We start from the raw sequence: 22,966 nt of genomic DNA on the forward strand, positions 1-22,966 counted from the left end.
AGATTTTGAACTGAGAAAAGTTGACACTATGATTCCAGGCCTAACACTTTTATCAGCTGAGCCATCCTGGGACACCAAAAAAAGGTCTATGGAGTGGCAGTTACATCAATAGTAGGCTCTATCCTTTTCACTCCTGATAGTCTGGACATTGGTGCACTTGCAGTCAGAAAAGCCTGACTCTGTTTTCCTCATCTGTCAAATAACCCTTTCTATATCATATAAAGAAGTTATTTTAAAACTGAATGTCCTACGTAAATGTGAGGTGCTTTTAGTCCCTCTCTTTTCAGAACCTAGGCCATGTAATTTATGCCAGAGAGCTTCAGCTTCAAATATTGTGAATGATTTAGAGATTACTAAATGTACATTATGAGTTAAATTTTACACACCTGAAGATTTAACCAGTACATACTATGGGAAAATACATGCTAAATACTAAACAATCAACTTAAACCTTTAGTAAAATAGAAACACTAATAGAACAAAGTATTTGAAGATCTAAGTTCAAGTAGAGCAGTTTTTATCTAAATTAGGTATGTTGGTATCTAGAACAGTAAATGGAAAAGTATGGCTAATGCTGAATTTAATAGAGAAATGTATATGATTTCTTCCCCAAATTCATGTCAACTTCGTTAATAAGAGGTCTTTTAGTAGCACTAAAGATAGAATACCTGCCTCATCTATATACTAAAAACTAGCATGAGTGTTAGAACTAAGTCAAGGTTTCCTGGCATTGTCTCAAGCACATGGTTCAAGAGTTTTAAACTATTCCTATCAAATAGAGATACTATTCAAGTAAGTCAAACCTATCAACGAACTAACAGAAAATTGGGAATAATATAACTTTAGCTACCTCTGGTTACTTCTGGTTACTTCTGCCTCCAACAGCACTCCGTACTATACATTCCACTCCTTTAAAGGGAGTTGTAAACTGTCCAAGCAGAGGAACTCTTGTCTATTTTTGCATTTAGTAACAGCTAACCCTCCTTCCAAAATTACCTTGTAGCTGATTACTTTGTATCTATTTGTTTATATTCATTTTGTGTTTTTGTTCATTTTTTTCATGTGTCTCCTTTAAAAAGTAATCTCTTTTTCCAGGAGGAAGTGTTTCATTCTTGTTATTTATAACCCTTAGTTCAGTGGTCTAGCATATAATTGTGTGATTGATTCATTGTTGTGATATTTTTTTCTGTGCTAGAAACTCAATAAATGTTTACTAATAGGGACCTTATGGATAATTTTCTTCTAAAATATTTATCCCTGGGGCAGGTAGATGGCACAACAGATAAAGCAGTGGCCCTGAAGTCAGGAGGACCCGAGTTCAAATTCCACTTCAGACACTTAACACTTACTAGCTGTGTAACTCTGGGCAAGTCACTTAAACCCCAATTGCCTCACAAAAACAAAACAAATGTTATTCATAACATATTTGTTCCTTGGAAAATATCACATTAAGTAATGTGACAGTTTTGGAAGAGGCTATTGTTAATATTTAAGGAGTAAAAGATTGTGACTATAAAAATATTTATCAAAAGAAATTTAAAGGTTAAGAGGGTCACAGATGTGGAGATTAAAAGATTATCAGAGCAGAGATTTAGAGGTAAGATAGACCTCATCTAGTCAATCCCTTTATTTGGCTTTGGGGGAAACTGACATCTAAAAATTTACAATGACTTGTCCAAGGTTACATAGGAGAAAAGGGCAAAGCCAGGATCACAGGAGACAGCACATATTCTCAAAGGAACCAGTGCATCTTGTTACTAAGAAAATCTTTGTAAGGAAATGAAAAAGAAGTACAGCGTACCTTGTCACAAGTTCTTGAGTATAAAACAAATCTTGAGACATGAAGTATATAGAATAAGATAAAAAGATAACAGATAATAAAATACTAAAGGTGTCATATTTCAGGGTTCAGAAAACAAATTTTAGAGCACATTATGAAGAGAAGGGCATAAATATTGATTGAAACTATCACCAAATAGTTTTACAGACACATTGAGATATGAGATGAACCTTAAAGACATATTTACATTGAAATACAACTCTATCAAACCATAAATCTCTCCTAAAATAATTATGCTAAATATTAAAGTTATTGAAAATTTAATCAGTTTTAATTTTGTTGACTTTTTTAAAAGAATTTAGGAGGGCATTTGAGGAATAATTTATGCTGTCTAATTAAGTATATTATAAAAAACTGAAAGAAAAATTTGTATGATGATGCTTTTTGTCCCCCTCAATTAGTAAGTACTGTCATTCTGAAATTATTATGTTGTCCTTAGGATTATGTCCAGAGTAATGAGTGCACAGTATATATTTTATTTTTCAGAGTACAGATTTAGAGCCAGAAAGGACCTTTTTAATTGTATTTAATATTACTCTTCTTCAAGAATCTTGTGTTCCAGCAAACCTATACTTCCTAAATTTAATATCCCATCTCCCTACTTCCCATTTCTAAAATATACTCTTCATCTCAACCTTTCAGAATATTTATCTTCCTCAGTTTACTTTATACCTCCTTCATGAAGTCTTCCTTTTTCCACTTCCCCAGATACTGGTGCTTTCTCTCTCCTTAGTTTTCTGTGTCCTGACGATAGGGACTGTTTATTTTTTAATTCATCTCCCCAGTGCCTAAAACAATGTCTTATCATATATCATCTGCTTACTAAGTGTTTGTTAAATTAAATGCAAGACAATAAATATTCTGGTATTCCCAGGGAAGGCCCTAGCTGGGGAACACAAGCCAAAGTGTGTGATTTTTGAGAGGTTGTTGTTTGGTCATGTCCACTTCTTTGTAACTTCTTTTGGATTTTCTTAGCATAGATACTATGTGTCTGAGGTCAGATTTGAACTTGGGTCTTTCTTACTTTGGACCTGGTATGCTATCTATTCTGCCATCTCTTGTCCCTTTTCAGAGGTACCTAAGTTTTAAACCCAGAGATTTAGTAATGGGCTGTATTTTTAAATCCTATGTAATTTAGAATGATTAAATCAGTTACATGGGTTTTTTAATCCACTGTGGTTATTTTCATTGTTTCTAAGTTTACTATTTGCATTGATTTGTATAGCCTTTTTTTAGTGGTCCAGTTAAAGGTGTTTTCAATATACATGACTTTCAAAAGGCATTTAAAATATCTTACTAGTTCTTGTGTATCAGATTTACCTTTCAAATATTTGCTTTTGCTTTTTTAATAGTAGCTTTTTATTTTTAAAATACTTACAAAGATAATTTTAAATATTCACCCTTGCAAAGTCTTGTGTTTCAAATTCTTCTTCCTCCCTTCCTTCTATCCTCTCCCTTAGATAGCAAGTAATCCAATCTATGTTAAGCTTGTGCAATTCTTCTAAACATATTTCCAAATTTATTATTCTGCATAAGGAAAATCTGATCAAAAAGGGAAAAAATTAGAAAGGAAAGAAAAAGCAAACAACAAAAAATAGTAAGAATACTATGTTGTGATTCACATTCAGTCTCTATAGTTCTCCCTCTGGCTGCAGATGGTTCTCTACATCACAAGTCTATTGGAATTGACCTAAATCACTTCATGTTGAAGAGAGCTAAGCTCCTCTCAGTTAATCATCACATAATCTTGTTGTTGCTGTGTTTTCTTGGTTTTATTCATTTCACTTAGCATCAGTTCAGTCTCTCTGAAATCATCCTGCTGATTGTTTCTTATAGAATAATAATATTCTATTACTTTCATATACCCAAACTTACTTAACCTCCCTCAACTAATGGGCATCCATTCAGTTTCCACTACAAAAAAGAGTTTCTACAAACATTTTAGCACACACTGGTCCTTTTCCCTTTTTTATGATTTCTTTGGGATATAAACATGGCAGGGACACTTATAGATCAAAGGGTATGCACAATTTGATAGGCCTTTGGGCATAATTCCAAATTATATGTAGAATGATTAGACCAGTTCACAACTCCATCAGCAATGTATTCATGTCCCAGTTTTCCCACATCTCCTCTAACATTTGTCATTATCTTTTCCTATCACCTTAGCTAATATGAGAGGTATGTAGTAGTAGTACCTTAGAGTTGTCTTAATTTGCATTTCTATGATCAATAATGATTTGGAACACCTTTTCATATGACTAGAAATAGTTTCAATTTCTTCCATCTGAAAATTGTCTGTTCATATCCTTGGACTATTTATCAATTGGAAAATGGCTTGATTTCTTACAAATTTGATTCAATTCTTTGTATATTTTGGAAATGAGACCTTTATCAGAAACTTTGAATGTGATTTAGAGCATAAATATTTGCTTTTTCAAAAATTTATAATCCCTTATTCCAAAATCATGATGTAAAGTCCACAGAAACAAACAAAAATTTTTTTGTTAGATGTTCCATGTTTTTCTGAAATGGCATCTTTCCAAATAAGATCTCAACTCCCACCATTCCAAAAATTCCTTGGTATATATTCTGATAATTTCTAAACAACATATTCCAAACTAAATATAAAAGTTTTTTAAAAAGATTTTAATAATGTTCTTCCTCTGATGTCTATGGAGATGATAGGGAACCATTTTCCTGGCCCTAGTGATGAAGCTCATGCCTCTTTCCCTATCCTAAGTCACTGTCTGTGTAACACAGTTTGTCGCTTGATTATGTCATTTTGAAATGTTCTCTTTTTTTCTCATGTACCCTGACATGTACTATCCTTCCTAGATGATAGACTTGAAGGGACTATCTTAAATGTGTTATTATTCTTCCACAGAGCCTAGCAATGTTAGACCTAGAGAAGATGCAGAATCAACAACTTTTCAGAAGCAATAAGTCCAATCTTTTATTCTTTGTAATTTAGAAAATGAGGCCTACTTCCATATTTCTGTGTAGACCTACTTCACTCTTTCTACGAGAGGCAGCCTGGCCTGGTGTCTAGAGGGAAGACAAGGCCTGCCTCTCATAGCCTCAGCCTGGAGCAGTCACTCTCTGTTATTCGGATTTCCAGAAAGGATGCAGACCCCTTCTTCCAGGAGTGGGGACTATCGAGGGATTTGAGGACTGTCATTAGCATCCTTCCATGTGTTTCTCCCAGGAAGCCATCTGGAAGAAGGCAGATGAGATTTTGACACTGGAGTGATTGCCCTCTGAACATGGGGTTGGTCATCCCCTTCTCCGCCCCACTCCTCTGCCATTCTCTTTCTATCTTGTATCTCTAGACACTTGCACGTCCCTGTCTCCCCATTGAAAACTCAAGAGGCAGGAACTGGGGCTGCCTTCTTTGGCATCCTCCGTGGTTCACATAGCTCAGGCACGCTGTTGTGATTCAGTGAGGTCCCTGCAGACCCTTCTGTCTGTGGGATTTCCTGGCAAAAAAATGTTTGCTAGAGGGTTTGCCATTTGCTTCTCTGGGGGATTATGGCAAGCAGAGGTTACATGATTTGCCCAGAGTCACACAGCTAGGAAGTATCTGAGGCCAGTCTTGTGCTCAGCCTTCTCGACTCCAGGCTCAGCACTCTATCCTTCCTAGCACAAAGTAAGCACTTAATGAGAACCTGCTGGCCACTGACTAGTCCTCCACCTCTCTGAGGTTTTCCTCACCCCTGTTTCTCCAGCACTTATTAACTATGTGTCCCATCCTACTCACAACCAAGAACTCCTTTATGTCCGTTAGGCACTGTGCTTTACACATATCCTATTTGATTGCTGGTTTCAGTTGATTAGTAGCAATACTTTTAAAAAGTAAAAGAAAGCATTTTTAAATGTTTTTAAAACTTCATTTTAAAATTATTAAAATGCATCTCTTAGTGTTATTCTTGGCTTTCTTAATGACCCAAGAGAGGATGAAAACTTGTATAGAAACAGCAATGAATCCTCAAGCCTTTACTGGAACCAAGGCCAGCTCTGCTGTCAGAGAGACTGCAGCATCCAACATCTGGCATGAGCTGTGGTACCTCATGTCACCAACTTTCCTGGGTCTGTGAAACGAAAAGGTTAACTGGAGGTCCATAGTACTGGAGAAGGGACAGCTTGTGTAGCTTTGGTTTGTTTGTTTTGGTCAACTTTATAAAGCTATCCAATATTTAACAGAAAGCAATTGACAATTAACCTGTCTAATCACATTGTCATTACCTGAAAAGTTAGTTTTGTTTACATGGTTTTTTAATATTTCCAAAAGTGACCATGTTAAAATGCAATGATTTTTACTATCTATAGGAAAATACACAAATTTGGTAAATACTAATGTAGAATATTTGGGTTTTGTTTCTTTTTTCAAAGATCTGTCTGCTTTTAACTCAAGGACAAAATGGAATTTTTCCCAAATTCTTTCTGGGTATAGTGTATCTACAGCTATTTTCCATTACTAAGAAATAAGCAATTTTAACTTACACTTTAGATTATTCACTCCTTGTGATTCTTCTATCTAGCATTCTTCTAAATCATCTTTCCTTTTCATTAAGATGTAAATGTTCAGGAAGTGAAGATATCCTTCATTTTACACAGATGTGCTCTTACACATCAATTAAGTCTAATTTTATAGCCCAAACTATATTTCACATGTACCAACAGACTAATCATTTAAAAGAATATGAAGGCATGTAACATTTGTGTGACTATCTTACTGATATTTTTTCTTTTTTATATATTTCCCTAATTATCTCTTTTTTGATATGTAAATCTTCATTTTTAGTTATCAGATTTGCTTAAAGTAGAAAATAATCATGTATACTAAATTAATCATTTACCACTAAGCATAATATAACAAGAAAAAAAAATTTACTCAAGTATTTTTAGATTTTATGCAGTTTCTTATTTTCCATGATATTGCACAGACTTCCTTGTCTCTACTCCATTGGGCAAATTAAGAACTAGCAATATAGTTCCTTAACTAAAGAAATATAAATTATTAGAACTCATAATTTCCTCTAAGCATATAGCAATTTGGGAGTTTTAATAAAGTCTCTTAATATCTCAATAGCAATAACATTAATAGCTTGGAGAATATTTTTGATCTTTTAAAAAAACTTGTATATATGTGTCTTTTGGTGATAATACCAACAAAATTAATTCTTTGACTTTTTTTCCATTTTACAAGCTTTTTAAATGGAATAATGTAGCATCAATACTTTTAAAAATATTATGGACCTTAATAAGTAAGCCATGTTTTTTCTTCCCATTTCTTGCACCTTAGAGTCACAAAATATTTTACCTGGAAGGAACTTTTCTCCTCTCCAATTTCCTGAAGTTAGCGAATTGCTTGAGTTGTTGCTATCATTATTCATTTAACAAATACTGATTAAACATTCTCTGTGAATAAGATACAGTCTTGCCTTGGCATTATGGGAGAAGATGAATGAGGCTTATATCCTGGTAAACAAGACTTGGACCCATCCCTGTTAGTGCCAGGCAGTACAGAATAAGAGAACAGAGACAGCACTTTATGTCTGCGGTCTGGAAGGTCACCTTGGCAGAAGTAGCTTTGGAGTTACACTTTAAAGGTTGGACAGCAATCCCGCAGATAAAGCAAGAGAGGAAACACATTTTGGGGATCAGGAACAGCATGAACAAATGAGTTACAAAGTCAGGAAAATAGTTTATTTGAGGAATTATAGTTTGTACAGTTTGGCTGGAGAATTGGGAGAAGGTAGGAGAAAATTCTTGCAAATCACATTGGGCTCAGATTGTGGAAGGGTCTGGAGACAGACTAAGAAAGTTAATTCTATTTGATGGAGTACCAATTGATTTTTTTTCTGATGATGGCCCAAGCCAAGCAGTATTATTTATTCTCCTAGTTATGTGCAAAATGAATTATTAGTGGGAGAGACAAAAGATAAGAAACCAATTAGGAGCCTGTTAAAATAGCATGAAGGCTAAGTTAGTATGTTGGTAGTGTGATTACTTGTAGGCAGGTAGTAGAAACAGTGGGAACAAAATATCCCCAGAATCTGAAGAGCCATGGGTAATTGGAAATGGAGGGACAGAGTGAAGTCAAAGATAATTATTTCTAGCTTAGCCAACTTTGTTATTTAAGCATTGGTGGAAGGAAATTGAGATGTTTAGCTTAGAGAACTCTTTACTTGCTGTATTCAAGTTATGAAAAGGTTGCCCCAAGAAGTATTAGAGGATTCTACATGATCTCTGTGAGTAGCACAGAGATATTTATAAGAAAATACTTTCTAATAGGCTGCCTCTAGAAAGAGTTAAATTTTCTTTAAGCCATAGCTGAATAACTCTTTGAGAAATGCACTGAACTCTGTGAACTTGCTAGAGAGATAAGAGACTGAGAGACACAGAGAATGTTAAATATGTGAATATGCTATAAAGCTATAGATAAAACATATACAAATATATTTGTATATGTTCTACATGTAAATATTATATATATCATGTATTTGGATAATTTCATTTCTGTTTATTTTCCTTTGCAATCTTATATATTTTACTATTCTGAAAAAGGAGTCATAGGCTTTAACCAGATTGCCAAAGAGATTTATGATACAAAAATGAATTAAGAACCCAGAGTCTAGTTGTTCTTCCTATACAGTGCAGTGTTTACTAAATGATCTCAGAGAGTTCTTTCAACTGTGAGATACTTTAATTCCGAGAATTATATTACCAGTAGTTAGCACAAATAAGGAAATCAAAAGATACTTAAGTCAATATATGACCTGGAGGAATTTAATACTATTTGAATTTGACACTTCTGCACTCTATATGTTCCTATATTGCTTACTATCAAGAATAATTCCTCAATGTAATGAATGAATGGCAAAGCATTCCTAAAGCACATATTCTGCATGAATTGTTTCTTCAAAAGAAATATAACACATTCATTTCCTTAAGTATATAATAATTAAAACTACTTTTATAATAGAATAATTCTACCCTAGAACATTTCATTCCCTAGACAGAATTTCAGGACCATTAGTTTTTCCTCTAGGTTTCTTTTCCTATGTATAGTCCTGATAGAAAACAAGGCATTTCTTCAGAGATGCTCCCACCAACCTCTTTGATCTCCTAGAGATGATGGGAAATCTTTCCTATCTCGTAGAATTCTCCTGAAATTTTGGGCTGGGCAAAGTTAATATTGTAGTCATTTAAAATATTTTACTGATTCATTGAGTGTTCCATGCTCTGAAAAGCACACTTGATGGTAGGTTGGGTTTTTTTCTCTCTCTTTCAGGATTTTCTCCTCCTATTTGTAGATGTTATGTGAAAGTTTTGTCTTCTCATACTGTGACTGTGGGGTTTTGGGTGAAGATGGACAGAGTACAATTAGATCTGTATTAATTTAGCCTTAATAACAGGATAGTTATGTTCTTTGTGTCAGTAGTATAAAGAAATGTCCTCTAACTATTGTCTTGGGTAACGCATGATACTATTAACACCTGAAGGGAATTAAAAGTTAATCTTTGTTTTATATTATCCTACATCCATCCCAGAGCTCAAAGCTACCGTTCATATTATGTACTATGTAATTGTATTATTTTAAAACATTTGAACTTCCTTGCTAATGGCTTCATGATGTAATATGAGATTATAAGGAATCATAATTGTATTTGTTTCAATATTAGTAGTGTTCTTTTGTTGAACTGTATTCATTTAATTTTTATTAAAATAATTTTTTGCTTTAATTATCTGAGAAACAGATGTTTTTAACAGCATGGGGCCATGATTGGCATGGTTTATATGGATTATGTGCAAACATACTAATTCACTAATACTGAAAAGAATATATTATGTGAATGTACTTTAAAGGATGTATAGATACAGTGAATAGAGATGATACATTCAAGTTTTCCTACAACTGTTTGGAGAAAAACAGTGTTATTTTGAATTATGGTGAGGTTCTGATTGTTTAAACTTGTGATTTTCTTAGGATGTTATGTTTGTAATGAATTTTGTTATTTATAGGTTTCCAAAGTATCCATACCATTCTAAACACAAAAATTATAATTTCAGTGGTATATAGTTAGAATAGTGCTATTGAGACTTATTTAAGTAAGAATATGATTAATGGGATATAGTTTTTTCTGCTGAAATTAAAAATAATTTATTATTTTCCATGTGATTCTAATGATGAGAACATATTAATTTTTTTAATGTCATATACTTTTTCCTCTAGGTTCATGGTATTCTCTTACTTTAATTAAATCTAGGAGCGTAATGAATTGTGTGACAGTTAAGTTGAGAATGTATCACTGCTTAACTAACCAACAGATACTGTATTTCTTTAGCCACGGTTGTGGGCATTCTGGCCTCTATAGACTTTTGAGTATAAAGGAGTATCTGTTATACCTTGGGTGAGCTCTTGTTTTTATTCTGTTGTCTATGAATAGAAACAGTGACATTTTATGCATACAAGTTTGGTTGTTTGCTAAATTAATATAACCACTAATGTATCCTGTTTGGGGTTTTGAATTGTCTGTTGCAAAATTTCCTATACAATCATAGTACTCCTTGGAACATCCACAATAACATATATTTTTTCCACTAAAATCTTACTTTACCATAACCCAGCATTGCCAAGCTCTGAGCTTACCAGACCAGATTCAATCTTGAGAACAACCTTAAAATCTTATCTCTTTAGTTAATTTCATCTCCATCCAGTGTTACCTCGCAGGACCTCAAACATAATTTGTCCCTTGTACAAGACACTCCCATCTCCCTTTGCCTTTTTAATGGCTAGCTCCCCCACCCCTATATGTGAATAGTAGATCACTAGCTCCCATATAAACATAGAAAGTAACAATTTATATTGGGTACAGGGTCATTTCATAAGCAGAATTCAAAAAAATTCAAAGGATTCCAATAGGCCAAAATCAATTGATACAATTCTTTTCCTCTTTGGTGAGTCTCACCTTCTCAAGAACCTGCCCACACAGTCCTTTAGATTTATAGTGTCATTTTGTAGTTTGTATGCCCCTCAGAATGGAAATGAAAAAAGAACTGCGAGTCACCTCTTTTCCCATCTGGATAAATATACTTTGCCACTGGCCTTTGCTAATGCTTTTTGGACAGTGATATGGGCTATGCAATAGCAGCGTCTTCTTCAAAGCTCCCTAAGAAATCACAAAAATGAGCCTGTGTGAAGACACACAGTCTTTCTCTTCCTAGAACATGATTCACTCTCAGATCTCCTAGATTTCTCCAGCCCATGTTCAGTTCTTTCAGAATCTTCCAAGGGACCAATTTTACCCTTAAGATTTCCCACTACAAAGAAGTATTTTGGATCCCCTCAAGTACCAAGTATTGGTCAACACACTCATAACCCTCCATTAAACAGATACAGTCAAAATCCCAAAGACTTACTTCCCCTTGACTCCATCAAAATTCACCATGTTCCCTTGATCAATTTTACATAATTAAATGATGAAATTGGATGCCTACCAAAAGTACATATTATATGATATTATTAACAAGAAATTGGCATCTGCAGTTGTGTGGTTTGGTTATTTGTTAGGGAGAAGGGAGAGTAGAAGGAAGAAACGGAGAGATAGAATTCTAAAGAGTCCAGAATAGATCTAAATTAGAGACAGGTCTTCCAAAAAAGCTTTTTGCTAAAGAATCAGACCAAAGCAGTCACAGAAATAGTTAAACAGAATCATAGACCCAAAGCAGCTCCCAACTTTTTATGAGCATTTGAGATTATAGCCTGACCCACTGAAATGCATTGACTTGCTATGTAGAAAGAAGTCAGCCTTTTCTTTAGAACACTGAGGTGTGGAAACAAAAGGAATGAGAAAGAAAATCATGAAAAGTAGCACAATTAGAAGTCATTATCAGCAGACACTCACAATAGAGAAGAAGTCAGTGGTAACAAGGCAGAAGAAAAACATCCCTGAGAAAGACAGAAGCCCAAATCAACCAGCTCTCTAAGGAGAAAAAGGGACAGCAGCTGATGACTCCTAAGGAGCCACTTTCTCGTCTAAGTGGTGAAGGAAAACCCCCTAACGAGTACTGGGAATGATTGGCAAAGGGTGATAAGAAAGAGATGCGGTTAGATGGACTCCAGGCTACCAGGGACTACTACTCCTTGGAAGAAGTGCGATAAAGGGAAAGAAAAAACTATCTTGTCTCTTCACATACCTTGCTCATCCTCACAAGGGAGCAATCATTTGGTCATTCTTGACCAGCCTGAATTCACAGCAGTTCACATGTTTTGGTTTATCATTTCTCCCTCCTTTGCCCTTCAGAATATACCATCCCATGTGTTTCTGGTTTCCTCATATTTCTTATTTTTTAAGGTACAGTATTATGCATTGCATTCATATACCACCACTTATTCAGTCATTCCCCAGTCGATTAGGAAGTGCCTACTTTGTTTCTAGTTTTTTGTTACTACAAAAAGTGTTGTTAGGAATATTTTGGTAATGGTAATATTTTGGCCTTCTTTTCTATCATTAACATCCTAGGGATATATGTCTGGTTATGTACAGTCTCCAGGCTCTGAATAGCTTGGTGACTTTTTTGGTATAATTATAAATTGTTTTCCAGAACAGTGAGACTAGTTCACAGCTCTATTGACTGTGTGTTGGTTTGTTTTCCCACCTCCAACTTAAGACTATTTCTATCTGTTAATAATTCTGCCATTTTGCTGGGTATATATGAAGTTCTCAGATTTTAATGTGCGTTTTCCTTATTAGTTATATGAAGCAATATAATTGTTGTTAGTTTATAATTATCTTGAAAATTAATTCAAAATATAAAATTAAGGTTGACAAAATGCATCTTTATCCCTTCACTACAAAGGTGAAACTTATTTTCTGCCAAACAGCTTTAGATTTTTCTCAACAGCTCTTGTCAAATAGAGAATCCTCACAATATTATGTGAATTCTTGAATTCGTTCCATTGATTCTTGCTCTAGTTTTGTTTCTAGAGGGGCATAAGATACATTTATCTTAATGTATCTGAATTCAACTTTTTAAATCAATTAATGATCATTTTAATTTGTATCTAAATTTATTGAGTTCTTCCATATCATCCTCTATTAAACCCCTCATCATACAGGGCATAAAGGTGCTACTCTATTTTACATCAAACATAAAGGTGTTTTACCTATCAAAAATAGACTTAAGCAACTATAGAAAACAGTATGGGGGTTATAAAATTATGACTCATTATCAGTAAATGTTTGATTTGTATACCTGTTTTACATACCTGTATACCCTGGGTCATGTAAAAATTTATTGGACAAAAAGGGGTCACAAGTGGCAAAATTTTAAGAAGCTCTGCATTACACTACTGCTAATGGCTTCTCCACCTTTGGAGTCCACCTGATTCACCCAACTCTCACCTATGGCTCCTCAGAAATAAAGCCTATACAACAACCACACCCTGGTAACACCGTCTCAGCAGACAGTCTAAACCAGATGGAGAGTAACCAACAAGCTCAGGCCTTTTGATGAGTTAAAGAAATATCTTTCCCAAGTATATACAGACTTTCCCCAAAGGAATGGGGAGGACAATTTTTTCCATGGTTATGAAGACAGCTGCAGGAGGCAGGGGGGAGAACATGGCCAACAATGCCCCTGCACTCCAGTCCATTGCCAACCATGCTGACTTTGTCCTACTACTGGACTTCTGTGACTCTGGAGGAGAGCATAAAAATGAATGCAGCTCTGCCCCACTTACCCAACTGGCCCTGTGATCTCATTGATGCACTTTGAAAACAAAGGACAAAAAAACAACTAGTGACTAAATACTGTTGACTAAATAGTAGTCTAAAGTTTACTAGGTTTTAATCACTGAATGGGTATAGCCTCAATCAAACTGAAAACGTGTAAAAGATATTAACTGAACAAGTCCAAGGTCTCCTACTGCATCCAGAGCCAGATCCAGTCATCCTGATCTATATCTGGCTACTGGACCCAAATGGTTCTGGAGGGAAAGTAAAGCAGGTGATTTGCACAGCCTTCTCGCTTAAATCCAATTCACTTGCTTGTCATTGCCCTCTTTGAAAATGAAGGATAAAGCACAACTTTGATAGTAAAAATTCTTTTTCACTATATCTCACAGAAAGAACATTATTTTTCACAATTCACAATTTTTCACAAAAGAAAAACATTAATACAATGAATTAGATAATACTTTAAATTCAGTGAAAAATCCTAGTTTGGGGTTTGTCTTAATATGTGTGTGACCTTGCACAAGTCAGATAACCTTTCAGATCTCTTTAAAATATGGATGGCAATGTCAAAGTTACTAACAAAGTTATTAGAAAGGGCAGGCAATAAAAATCATAAAGCATTTTATGCCTTTATGTTCATCAATTAAAATATTTAGCATTTATTTCTTTGATATATCTGCAAGTTGTGACACCTAATGGGTAAATAATTTACAGATTATCAACTATCTCTCTAAAAGCTAAAAAGACAAATTCTCAGTGAACAAAATCCACACTTTCCAAATAGTTCTGTATTTAAATAATATGTGTAGGTGGGCACAGATAAGCATAAACAATTACATATACATAGGCCTGTGCATATAACCATTAAACATTAATAAGCTTCTAAAAAGCATGAGACTTTTTATTCTTTTAAATTGATGTATGCAAAAAAAATTGTCTGAGAATGAGGATTAAATACTGTCCACTATCAGCCAGTAGATGAATTCTATATATAATAGCTTACTAAAATACAGCAAATGTACCAGATTCTGATTCTTGTTGGCAGAAGTTCTAGATATCCTACTTCTGACACTTAGTAGCTTTGTGCTTGGGCAAGTTACTAAATATGTTTACTTTGGTTTCTTCAATGGTAAAATGGACATAAATAGTAATATAAAAATAAACAGAAGAATTGTTGTGATGATCAGATGAAATACTTGAAAATATATTTTCATGAATTCAGTTTTCTAAATAGTTTTTAACTTGGATATTATGACATAAATGAAAAGTCTAAGGGTCAGGTTAATTGGATCACTTGTAATTACTTACTAGTTACTAGTTTGTTCATACAATTGTTCAAAAGTGTCACTAAAAACTATAAACAGAGCAGTATCCTGAGTGTAGAAAAATGAGTGCTTATCTTTCCATTTTGCGTGGAATTTTATGAATGCTTATTCTGACACGTCCTAATAAAGTGGCAAAATGATCATAAGAATGACCATAAGATCACTTTTTTAAAAATGATTGTTTAATTCATTCAAAATAGTGAGTGAGTTCAACATCAAGGTCAACCTTGTTTTAAAATAAGCAATTTTCAGATTACAATACATAAGCAGCCATTTCTTTGCGCCTTTTCCCATATGTTGTTACCTTCCTTTTCCTTTTGTGGACAGTACTGATTTTGTTGTATTTAAGAGTTTAATTGAAATACTTTTGGCAATAATAGAGAGCAGTTGGAAGGAATTGCTGCTGCCTATTAGTGGTCAGAGCCGAAGGAGGCTAAAATCTTTCTTCTTTCCTTTCATTCCTCTCCTCCCTCCGTCACCCTTGTTTTTAATAAGTGATAAATGCTCTGTCAAAAGCATTTAAACATGGGAACATTCAGCAATTCTTATAATTTGCATGCTATCACAATGGTGGGGCAGCGTTGTATTGTATTGTGTTATATATTGTGTTATTTACTGTGAAATATCTAATTGTAACCATATTAGTAATTCACAATTATTAGTGATTTCTTGAAAAGGAGTCTTTATATAAAAATGCCTTTTCAAAAGGGCATAACTCTCATTGTGATTTTAAATGTACAGAATTTTTACATTAACTATATAAACCTGGATCTACTTTACTTTTACTGTATAGAGTCCATGTAATTCTGGTGTTGTGAATAGAGGACTAACTTTGTTGCCAGGAAGATCTGATTTCAAATATATATGTGATTTGTGTGAATAGAGGAAGTCAGTTAACTTCTCATTGCTCTAGGCAGATTGGCAGATGTTGTACATCATATACCCATCTATACATACACACACACACACACACACACACACACACACACACACACACACACATATATATATCAGCAAGTATACATATATACATACATATGTATTTGTGTGTGTGTGTGTGTGTGTGTGTGTGTGTGTATCAGCAAGTTTGCCACAGTGCAAGGAGATTTTCTGTATGCATGAGCTCCCCATACATTTGTAATCACAGATTCAGGTCAAAAATAAATTGTAAACATCATCTTGTAAACTAACATAGTGGAAACAAATATTTACCAATTATCTAAATATAATATAAAATAAAGTATCATAAAAATAAAATAAAATATTGCAATACTCAACCTGGAGCATTTTATTATAAAGATTTCCATTTGTGAGTATGTTTAAATTGTGATTTTTACTGGCAGATTTTGATTTTTATTTATTCTTTTATTTCAGTTACAAATTATAATAATGTGGTAGAAACAAATTCGGATTCAGATGATGAAGACAAACTACATATTGTGGAAGAAGAAAGTGTTACTGATGCAGGAGATTGTGATGCTAGTGTGCCAGAAGATGATTTGCCAACAGACCAGACAGTGTTACCAGAAAGCCATGAACAAGAAGGAAGTGCCAGCAGTTGCTGGGAAGATGATGGTATGTTTTATTTGATGTTGATGCTTGATTTTTTAAAATTGAAATTGCATGGATGAAAATTTTAAATGATCAGTGAAAATGTTTTTAACAATTAACTGATAGAAAAATTATTATCTTATCTATCATATTGCTCTAAGACACCTTCAGATCATTAATGGTAAGTGCTCTTCTTAATTCTGAATTCTGATTAAGAATTGGACTCATGAAATTATATCAGCTATTTATCATAGTAATTACAATATGTTGCTTGTTAATAACACTTTTGAGGAATTCAAGATCACCGACTCTTAAAGAAGGGACTTTAAGAAGCCATGTAGTCTTTTCCATTCTTGACCAAGAGTCACTTCTTTAGTATTCCTAATAAATGGACATGCAGCTTTCACTTGAGCAAATCTAGTGAAGGTAAATCCACTTGACAACTCAGTCTACTTTCAGTAGCTTTAATTGTTAGGAAGTCTCTATTTATTTCAAAGCATTTCACATAAGCTACTATGCCATTTTGAAACCATTTAGTCTTAAGTTTCATTTTGCATAAAACACTATACAAAATATCTGTAAAGTGCACCCAGCTTATAATAACACATTTACTAATGTTTCAAGCCATCCATTCTACCAATATCTAACGTAGAATTTGATCATCCAATAAGAATATTTTCATTATGGAAATTTCGCTTTGCAAAAGAATTCATCTTGGGATTCTTTTAGATATTAAGTTATCCTAGTGCACTTAAAATGAAATGTTATTTCTAAAACGTTTTATAGTCTCTCGTGAATAAATCTATTATATATACCATGGGATGCACTTGTGTTTAGAATCTGGCATATATGTGATATTTTTTGCATTTTCATGCACTTTAAAATTTTAATGAAATATTACATATTTGTGGCATAATAGAAAAAACACTAGAAATCAAAAGACTGGAGTTTCAGTATCTTTTTTGCCACAAAATGACAGTGTAACTTTGGGGAAACTGTTTTAATTTCTATGGTACTCAGTTTTCTTATCAGTAGAATTAAGAGGCTTGACTTAAAGGATCTCCAAGGTTTCTTTCTGTTCTAAGATTCTGTAATGCTGTTCTTTGTCATTTATCGAAGTAAATAAGGTTTGTGCCAAGAATTAAACAGCAACAGTTTGAGGAGGAATCGGGATCTGGAATTTGGCCAGAAGAGAGATAGGCATATATGTATCATAAATCAAATGGTCTACTAGGCAAGTTCTAGGAAGGTTTAAAAAAAAAAAGAAAAAGAAAAAAAGGCTGTCAGGTCAGTGGGCAGGGTGCTGACCATGGTGCTGAATCAACGGAGCCCATGAATGTTTTGATAGCTAAGTTCTTCAGGAGAGTACATTTTTTAGCAATAACAACTAGAATCAGCATCTTCTGTAAAACTCAGCAAGGCACCCAGGATAGTCATAATATGCGGTTGTACCCACCACCATCATCTCAGCATGCAGAGGGATTTCTTCCAAAATAGAGAGCTAAAATGATAAGTATGCCTTTGCCTGACTTGGCCAGGGTCCATAAAGAATCCTTATGTTATACTTCAGGTTTTCCTGTGTCTGTAAGAGACATGATGCTGTAGGGAAGCAGGCCCTAGTCAGTATCTGGTGCTTAGTTTGGCTGTCAGTTTTTCTTATATACTTCTATTGGGTTATAATATTCTGATTATCCGCTGTATCAATTAATAGGGGGAATTAGAAAAAAAGACACATAAAGGAGGTTAGCTAAGAATAGGAGACTAGAGAACAAAAGAGTCAGGGCTCAGGCCTGAAAGTTTGAAGAATAGTATGTCACAAGGCATCCAAGTAGCAGATCCTCAGAAGCACAGAACTGATACTCCAATTTGACCAAGACCACACAGCCAGAGGTGTGATACATGCTTCCTGCCAGAATTGATCTCTGACTGTGAGTGAGCATTGGGAATAAAAGGCAAATCCTTTCAGAACTCCAGTTGATCAATGAAAAAATAAAGGAATAGGCTTTTCATCCAGGCTGTTTTCTATATCTTAAAAGGACAAATAAAAGTGACTATTAAGAACATCTTGAAAGAAATCTAAGTTATAAATGTCATGAATAAAGGTTATAATATTTAACACAAAAGGAGTATTAGTAGAATCACTGAGCATTTATTAAGTACCTACCATTTACCAAGCACTGTGCTGGGCTGTAGAAGGTCAGACAAAGAAGAAAACAATCCCTACTTTAAAGGGCCTTCTGTTTTTTGGATTTATATTTTTGTTACTATTTGATAGATATTAAAAATTTGGGAATAGATAATAACTGGAGACTCTCTAAGGGACAATTCAATATCCAGTCACATATGATTAACAGTTCAGTAGAAATTCTGTGATTCAACCAAATGTTTACATAGGATATCATCAGGGCCACAGTTCTGTACCTAAAGAGAATCCTAAGAATTCCTATGACTCGGAATGGACAAAATATCTCTTATAGTTCTAGAAGTCTTTCTTCTACATGGCTCAATGCCAGAGATTCTGGGAATAAGAAGATATAATAAACTTGAATTAAGTCAGGCCTCCAGATTTTGAAGTCTATAGAGAGTAGTTTCAAAGAGTGCCAGACTACTCAAACTGCCTTGTCCTGAAACCTGCAATCCCTGCCTTGAGCATCTCCTCTGTTCATGGCACCTTATTTCAATGAATTTGTCATCTCATTGACACTCATAGTCCTTCCTGCATCATAGATTGACACCTGTCTACTCACTGTATGTGAGTCTTGTCCATCTGCTTTCATAATACAAAATGTTTGGAGGCCTTCCTTAAAGACTTTTTAAACAAATCTATAACAAATTGTCACTTCTAGCATGACTTTCTTTGGGCCTTTATGTGGTTTTTGTCTTCCTTAGTGCTATTTCTACTTCTTCATTGTATATTGAAATGTTAGAATCTAGAGCTAAGAATGGCCTGTTATATAAATGCTAATACATCTGCTCCATTGTTGATCTATTACCCTCCCTTTTCATCTGTAAAGGTACATGAGATCACCTGGCTTAATTAGATCTCATATTCTAGGTTTACAGCCTAGATTTCTGCTTTACTACTCTTTACTTCCCTTTGAAACAGTACGATTCATAATGTTACCACCTTCATAACACTTTAAAAGTTGTGTTTATCTCTTGGTTTTTTGTTAAGTTTATTTCCAAATATATCCTTTCTTAGTCAGTATTCATTGAGCTTTCTGTTGTGACAATTTTTTACAACGGTTCAGCAGAACCAACAATATACTTTCACTGTGACTTTATATGCAGCATACTACTTCTGTTGTCTCTTATCTCTAACAAAAACAGGGAGGTGTTTTCTCATCTTTTTTTGTAGGTTATGTTTGATCCTTAGAATTACTGCATATTCAGTTTTTTAGTTTTATTTCTTTATCCATTCATTCATTTGTTTAGATTTACATTGTTGTCATTCCATATATTGTTTTCCTGGTTCCATTTACTTACACTTGCATCAATTCATATCAGTTCTTCCATGTTTATCCAAATTCTTCAGAGTCATTTCTTAGAATACATTAAGATTTCCACTATATCCTTCGTAATATTTAACAAATAAAATTATATTCAGATAATGGTGTTTTTAGGCAAATGCCAATTCTCTCCACATTGTGAAAAGAATGTTTGCTGACTGAACTGTTTCTGGGAGTTTTTGCCTTTCTTATTACAGGGATAATTTTATATCAATTCATTTTCCATGGGAAATCATGAGAGTTTGTGTTAATATCATTTCCCATATTTCAGTTTTGATAGCATGTTTGAGTATGTCTTATTATAGACTTGATAAGGGCATACAGTTTCTCATATTTGAGTTTCTTGGTTTTAATTTTTCTTTTTGTTCAAACTGGTCAGTAGTCTTAAATACATGACAACTCAATCAGAAATTTTCCTACATCAGTAACTAATCAATTTTTTTACTATTATATACTAAAGTTCATTATTGTAATAATTGTTACTCACCATATCTAATGCCTTTTAACTTTCTTCTTATAGAAAATATTCATGACAAATAAGTATGATGCTTTTGAATATCCTAGGATCTCAGTTGGAGGGACTTCATTCTCATGTAAGAATTGAATGGTATTGAATTAGCTTAGTCTCCACAAATGTGGAGCTGTGCCTTCCTATTTTTCATTATCTCTCTTTGTGTTACCTCGTCACCTCTTCATTAATGTAATCAAATAGCAGTGTATTTTTCATAGCTTGAGGCAGAATTTTACCCAATTCTTCAAAGAATTCATTGATGGTATATAAGCTGTAGTTATCTTCAGTCTTTGTGGTCATAATCATAATGACTACTACACTACAATATGAGATGAACAAATGAACCATAGAATTGTATTTGTTACTATCTTCGAGCAAATGAAACCAATTCCTTTATTTACCTTTCCAAAGAGCACTTAAATGTTCTCCCTTCATTTAGATTATAATTTGCTATTATGTCTTCTTATCCTCATTTATAACAAGAATTTATAGCAAGATTTGGTTCAGTTTTTCCACAAGTGCTATATCATCTTGTTGGCTGATGGTCAAAAATCTCACATAGACAATACCATGAATAAATAGAGAGAGAGCCTAAAACTGTGATTCTTAGTGCCTCTTGATCTTTTGCCACTTTGCCAACATTCCTAGAGAAGTAAAATAGGATAGGGGCTATATAGGACTAATGGATCAGTGTGTATTATTTTTTATTTAATGGATTACCATTGCCAATCTTTCTAAACTTTATTAGGCAGGTCCTTAAGATGGTAGACATTCTGTCACTAGGAATATATTCAAAGCCCTTCTGATTTAATAGGACCTGCCACTACTTCACACAGCTGCCATGAGCCTAGGGTCATCTGCGCTTCACAGTAAGGTTTTAGAGTAAGGCTTGTATGAAAAGACTAAGTACTGAATATGATGGCCAGAAGCCTAATACTGTTACCATTTTCAACTTTAAAGGGAAAGGAAGGACTTCACAGGGGAAAATCAGATCTTCTCATAGAGTGGCTTCTTTCTTACACATCAGACTGTTAAAGGAATACAATATATTCATTTACAGTAAAAAGAAAAGGCAAGATTTTTACCCCCTGAAGACATTCTTCTTAACTGATAATAATAATATTTAACATTTTTATTGTTCTTTAAGGTTTGCAGAGAACTTTACATGCATATTTTATCTCATTGGTTCCTCACAATGTTGTGAAATAGGTGCTTTTTAACCCCCATTTTACAGATGAGGAAACTGAGTCCACAGAAGTTAAATGTTTTGTCCATGGTTACACAGTTGATTAGTATTTCAAAGTGGACTTGAATTCAGATCTTCTAAACTCAAAACCAGATGCATTCTGTTCACTGTGCCACAAAATGGAGAATGCCTCCATGTACCTGAATGCTGATAGTGCATAGAATCAGGGATAAGACAGCCTGATGGGAGCAAAAAATTAGTTAATGAAAACACAATGTCTTCCTGGAAGGTTTTGAAACAACAGTAGAAAATGTCTTGATTTGTTTACTGGTATAATTTCTAGTACCTAAGAGTAAAGAAAGCAAAAAGAGATTAGCATTTGGTCTGTCTTGTGTCTCCCTCTCTTTCTCTTCCTATCTCCATCTCCCTCTCTTTTCCCAAAGTTTGTTCAGTAGAGCACCTGGCCAGTGAACAACTTTTGGCTGTGTAGATGCTTGAACCTTCCTTAAATGAGCCAAAGCCTCCTAAAGCAATGGGGCCATATCATGATCTCTGACAAGTAGTTTTCTGCAGACTTTGACAGAAGAGGCAGAATCGTCATCAGGAAAACAGACATCATTCACCCTGCTTTAGACTAGGAAGGTTTCACCTCACATGCTAATGAGATGTTAAGCTATGTAATCAAGTTCTATAAAGCAATTCTGGCCTTTAAGTGGAATCTTGAACCAAAATCAAATTTTCATTGAACTGCACCTCAGTTTCTCCATCTCTATAATGACAGGGTCAGAGAAATTGAACTCAAAAGGCCTCTTCTACTACAAATAAATGTAATTTAGTGCCATTCTTGCAATAGGGAGCTCACAAAAGAAATATTTGTGTCATATATTGTATGCACTATGTAATATTTATGTAACTTAAAGAGTAACATATTTCATGTGATGAAGCATCAGCTTTCATATCATTTTTAAGAAGGAAAATATAATTTTTAGACATACTAGTATTGGAACACTGCCATAAGGGATTCATGTGGTTCAGTCAGAATCTCTCAAGCTTATGTCAGTTAAACCTCTTAAAATACATATACCTTACTTTTGAGACACCTGTTGTATAGGTCTCGCAGAATTTCAGTTAAAATGAATGGAAATGAAAGGAAAGTGATCTGATATAATGTACAGTTGAACATAGTTTTTTGTATTGGGAAAAGAAAAAAGTCTGAAGTCCAATTTGCAAAGATAAGTATGTCATGTTGCACAATAAAGCTCACTCTACTTCTTTAAATACTTCATACCTTTTTAATACC

The 22,966-nt window shown here is 34.1% G+C and overlaps 1 protein-coding gene across 3 annotated transcripts in view; it reads left to right on the forward strand.

The window, feature by feature from the left end:
* ZEB1 (zinc finger E-box binding homeobox 1) overlaps positions 1 to 22,966 on the forward strand; it is a 192,737-nt gene that overhangs the window by 129,862 nt on the left and 39,909 nt on the right. For all 3 annotated transcript variants that reach the window (XM_051961227.1, XM_051961228.1, XM_051961229.1), the window contains exon 2: positions 16,284 to 16,484. In XM_051961227.1, the coding sequence (XP_051817187.1) occupies positions 16,284 to 16,484 (201 nt within the window). The remainder of the gene's footprint in view (positions 1 to 16,283; positions 16,485 to 22,966) is intronic.

Source organism: Antechinus flavipes, chromosome 5 (assembly GCF_016432865.1).
Source record: "Antechinus flavipes isolate AdamAnt ecotype Samford, QLD, Australia chromosome 5, AdamAnt_v2, whole genome shotgun sequence".
Taxonomy (NCBI): domain Eukaryota; kingdom Metazoa; phylum Chordata; class Mammalia; order Dasyuromorphia; family Dasyuridae; genus Antechinus; species Antechinus flavipes.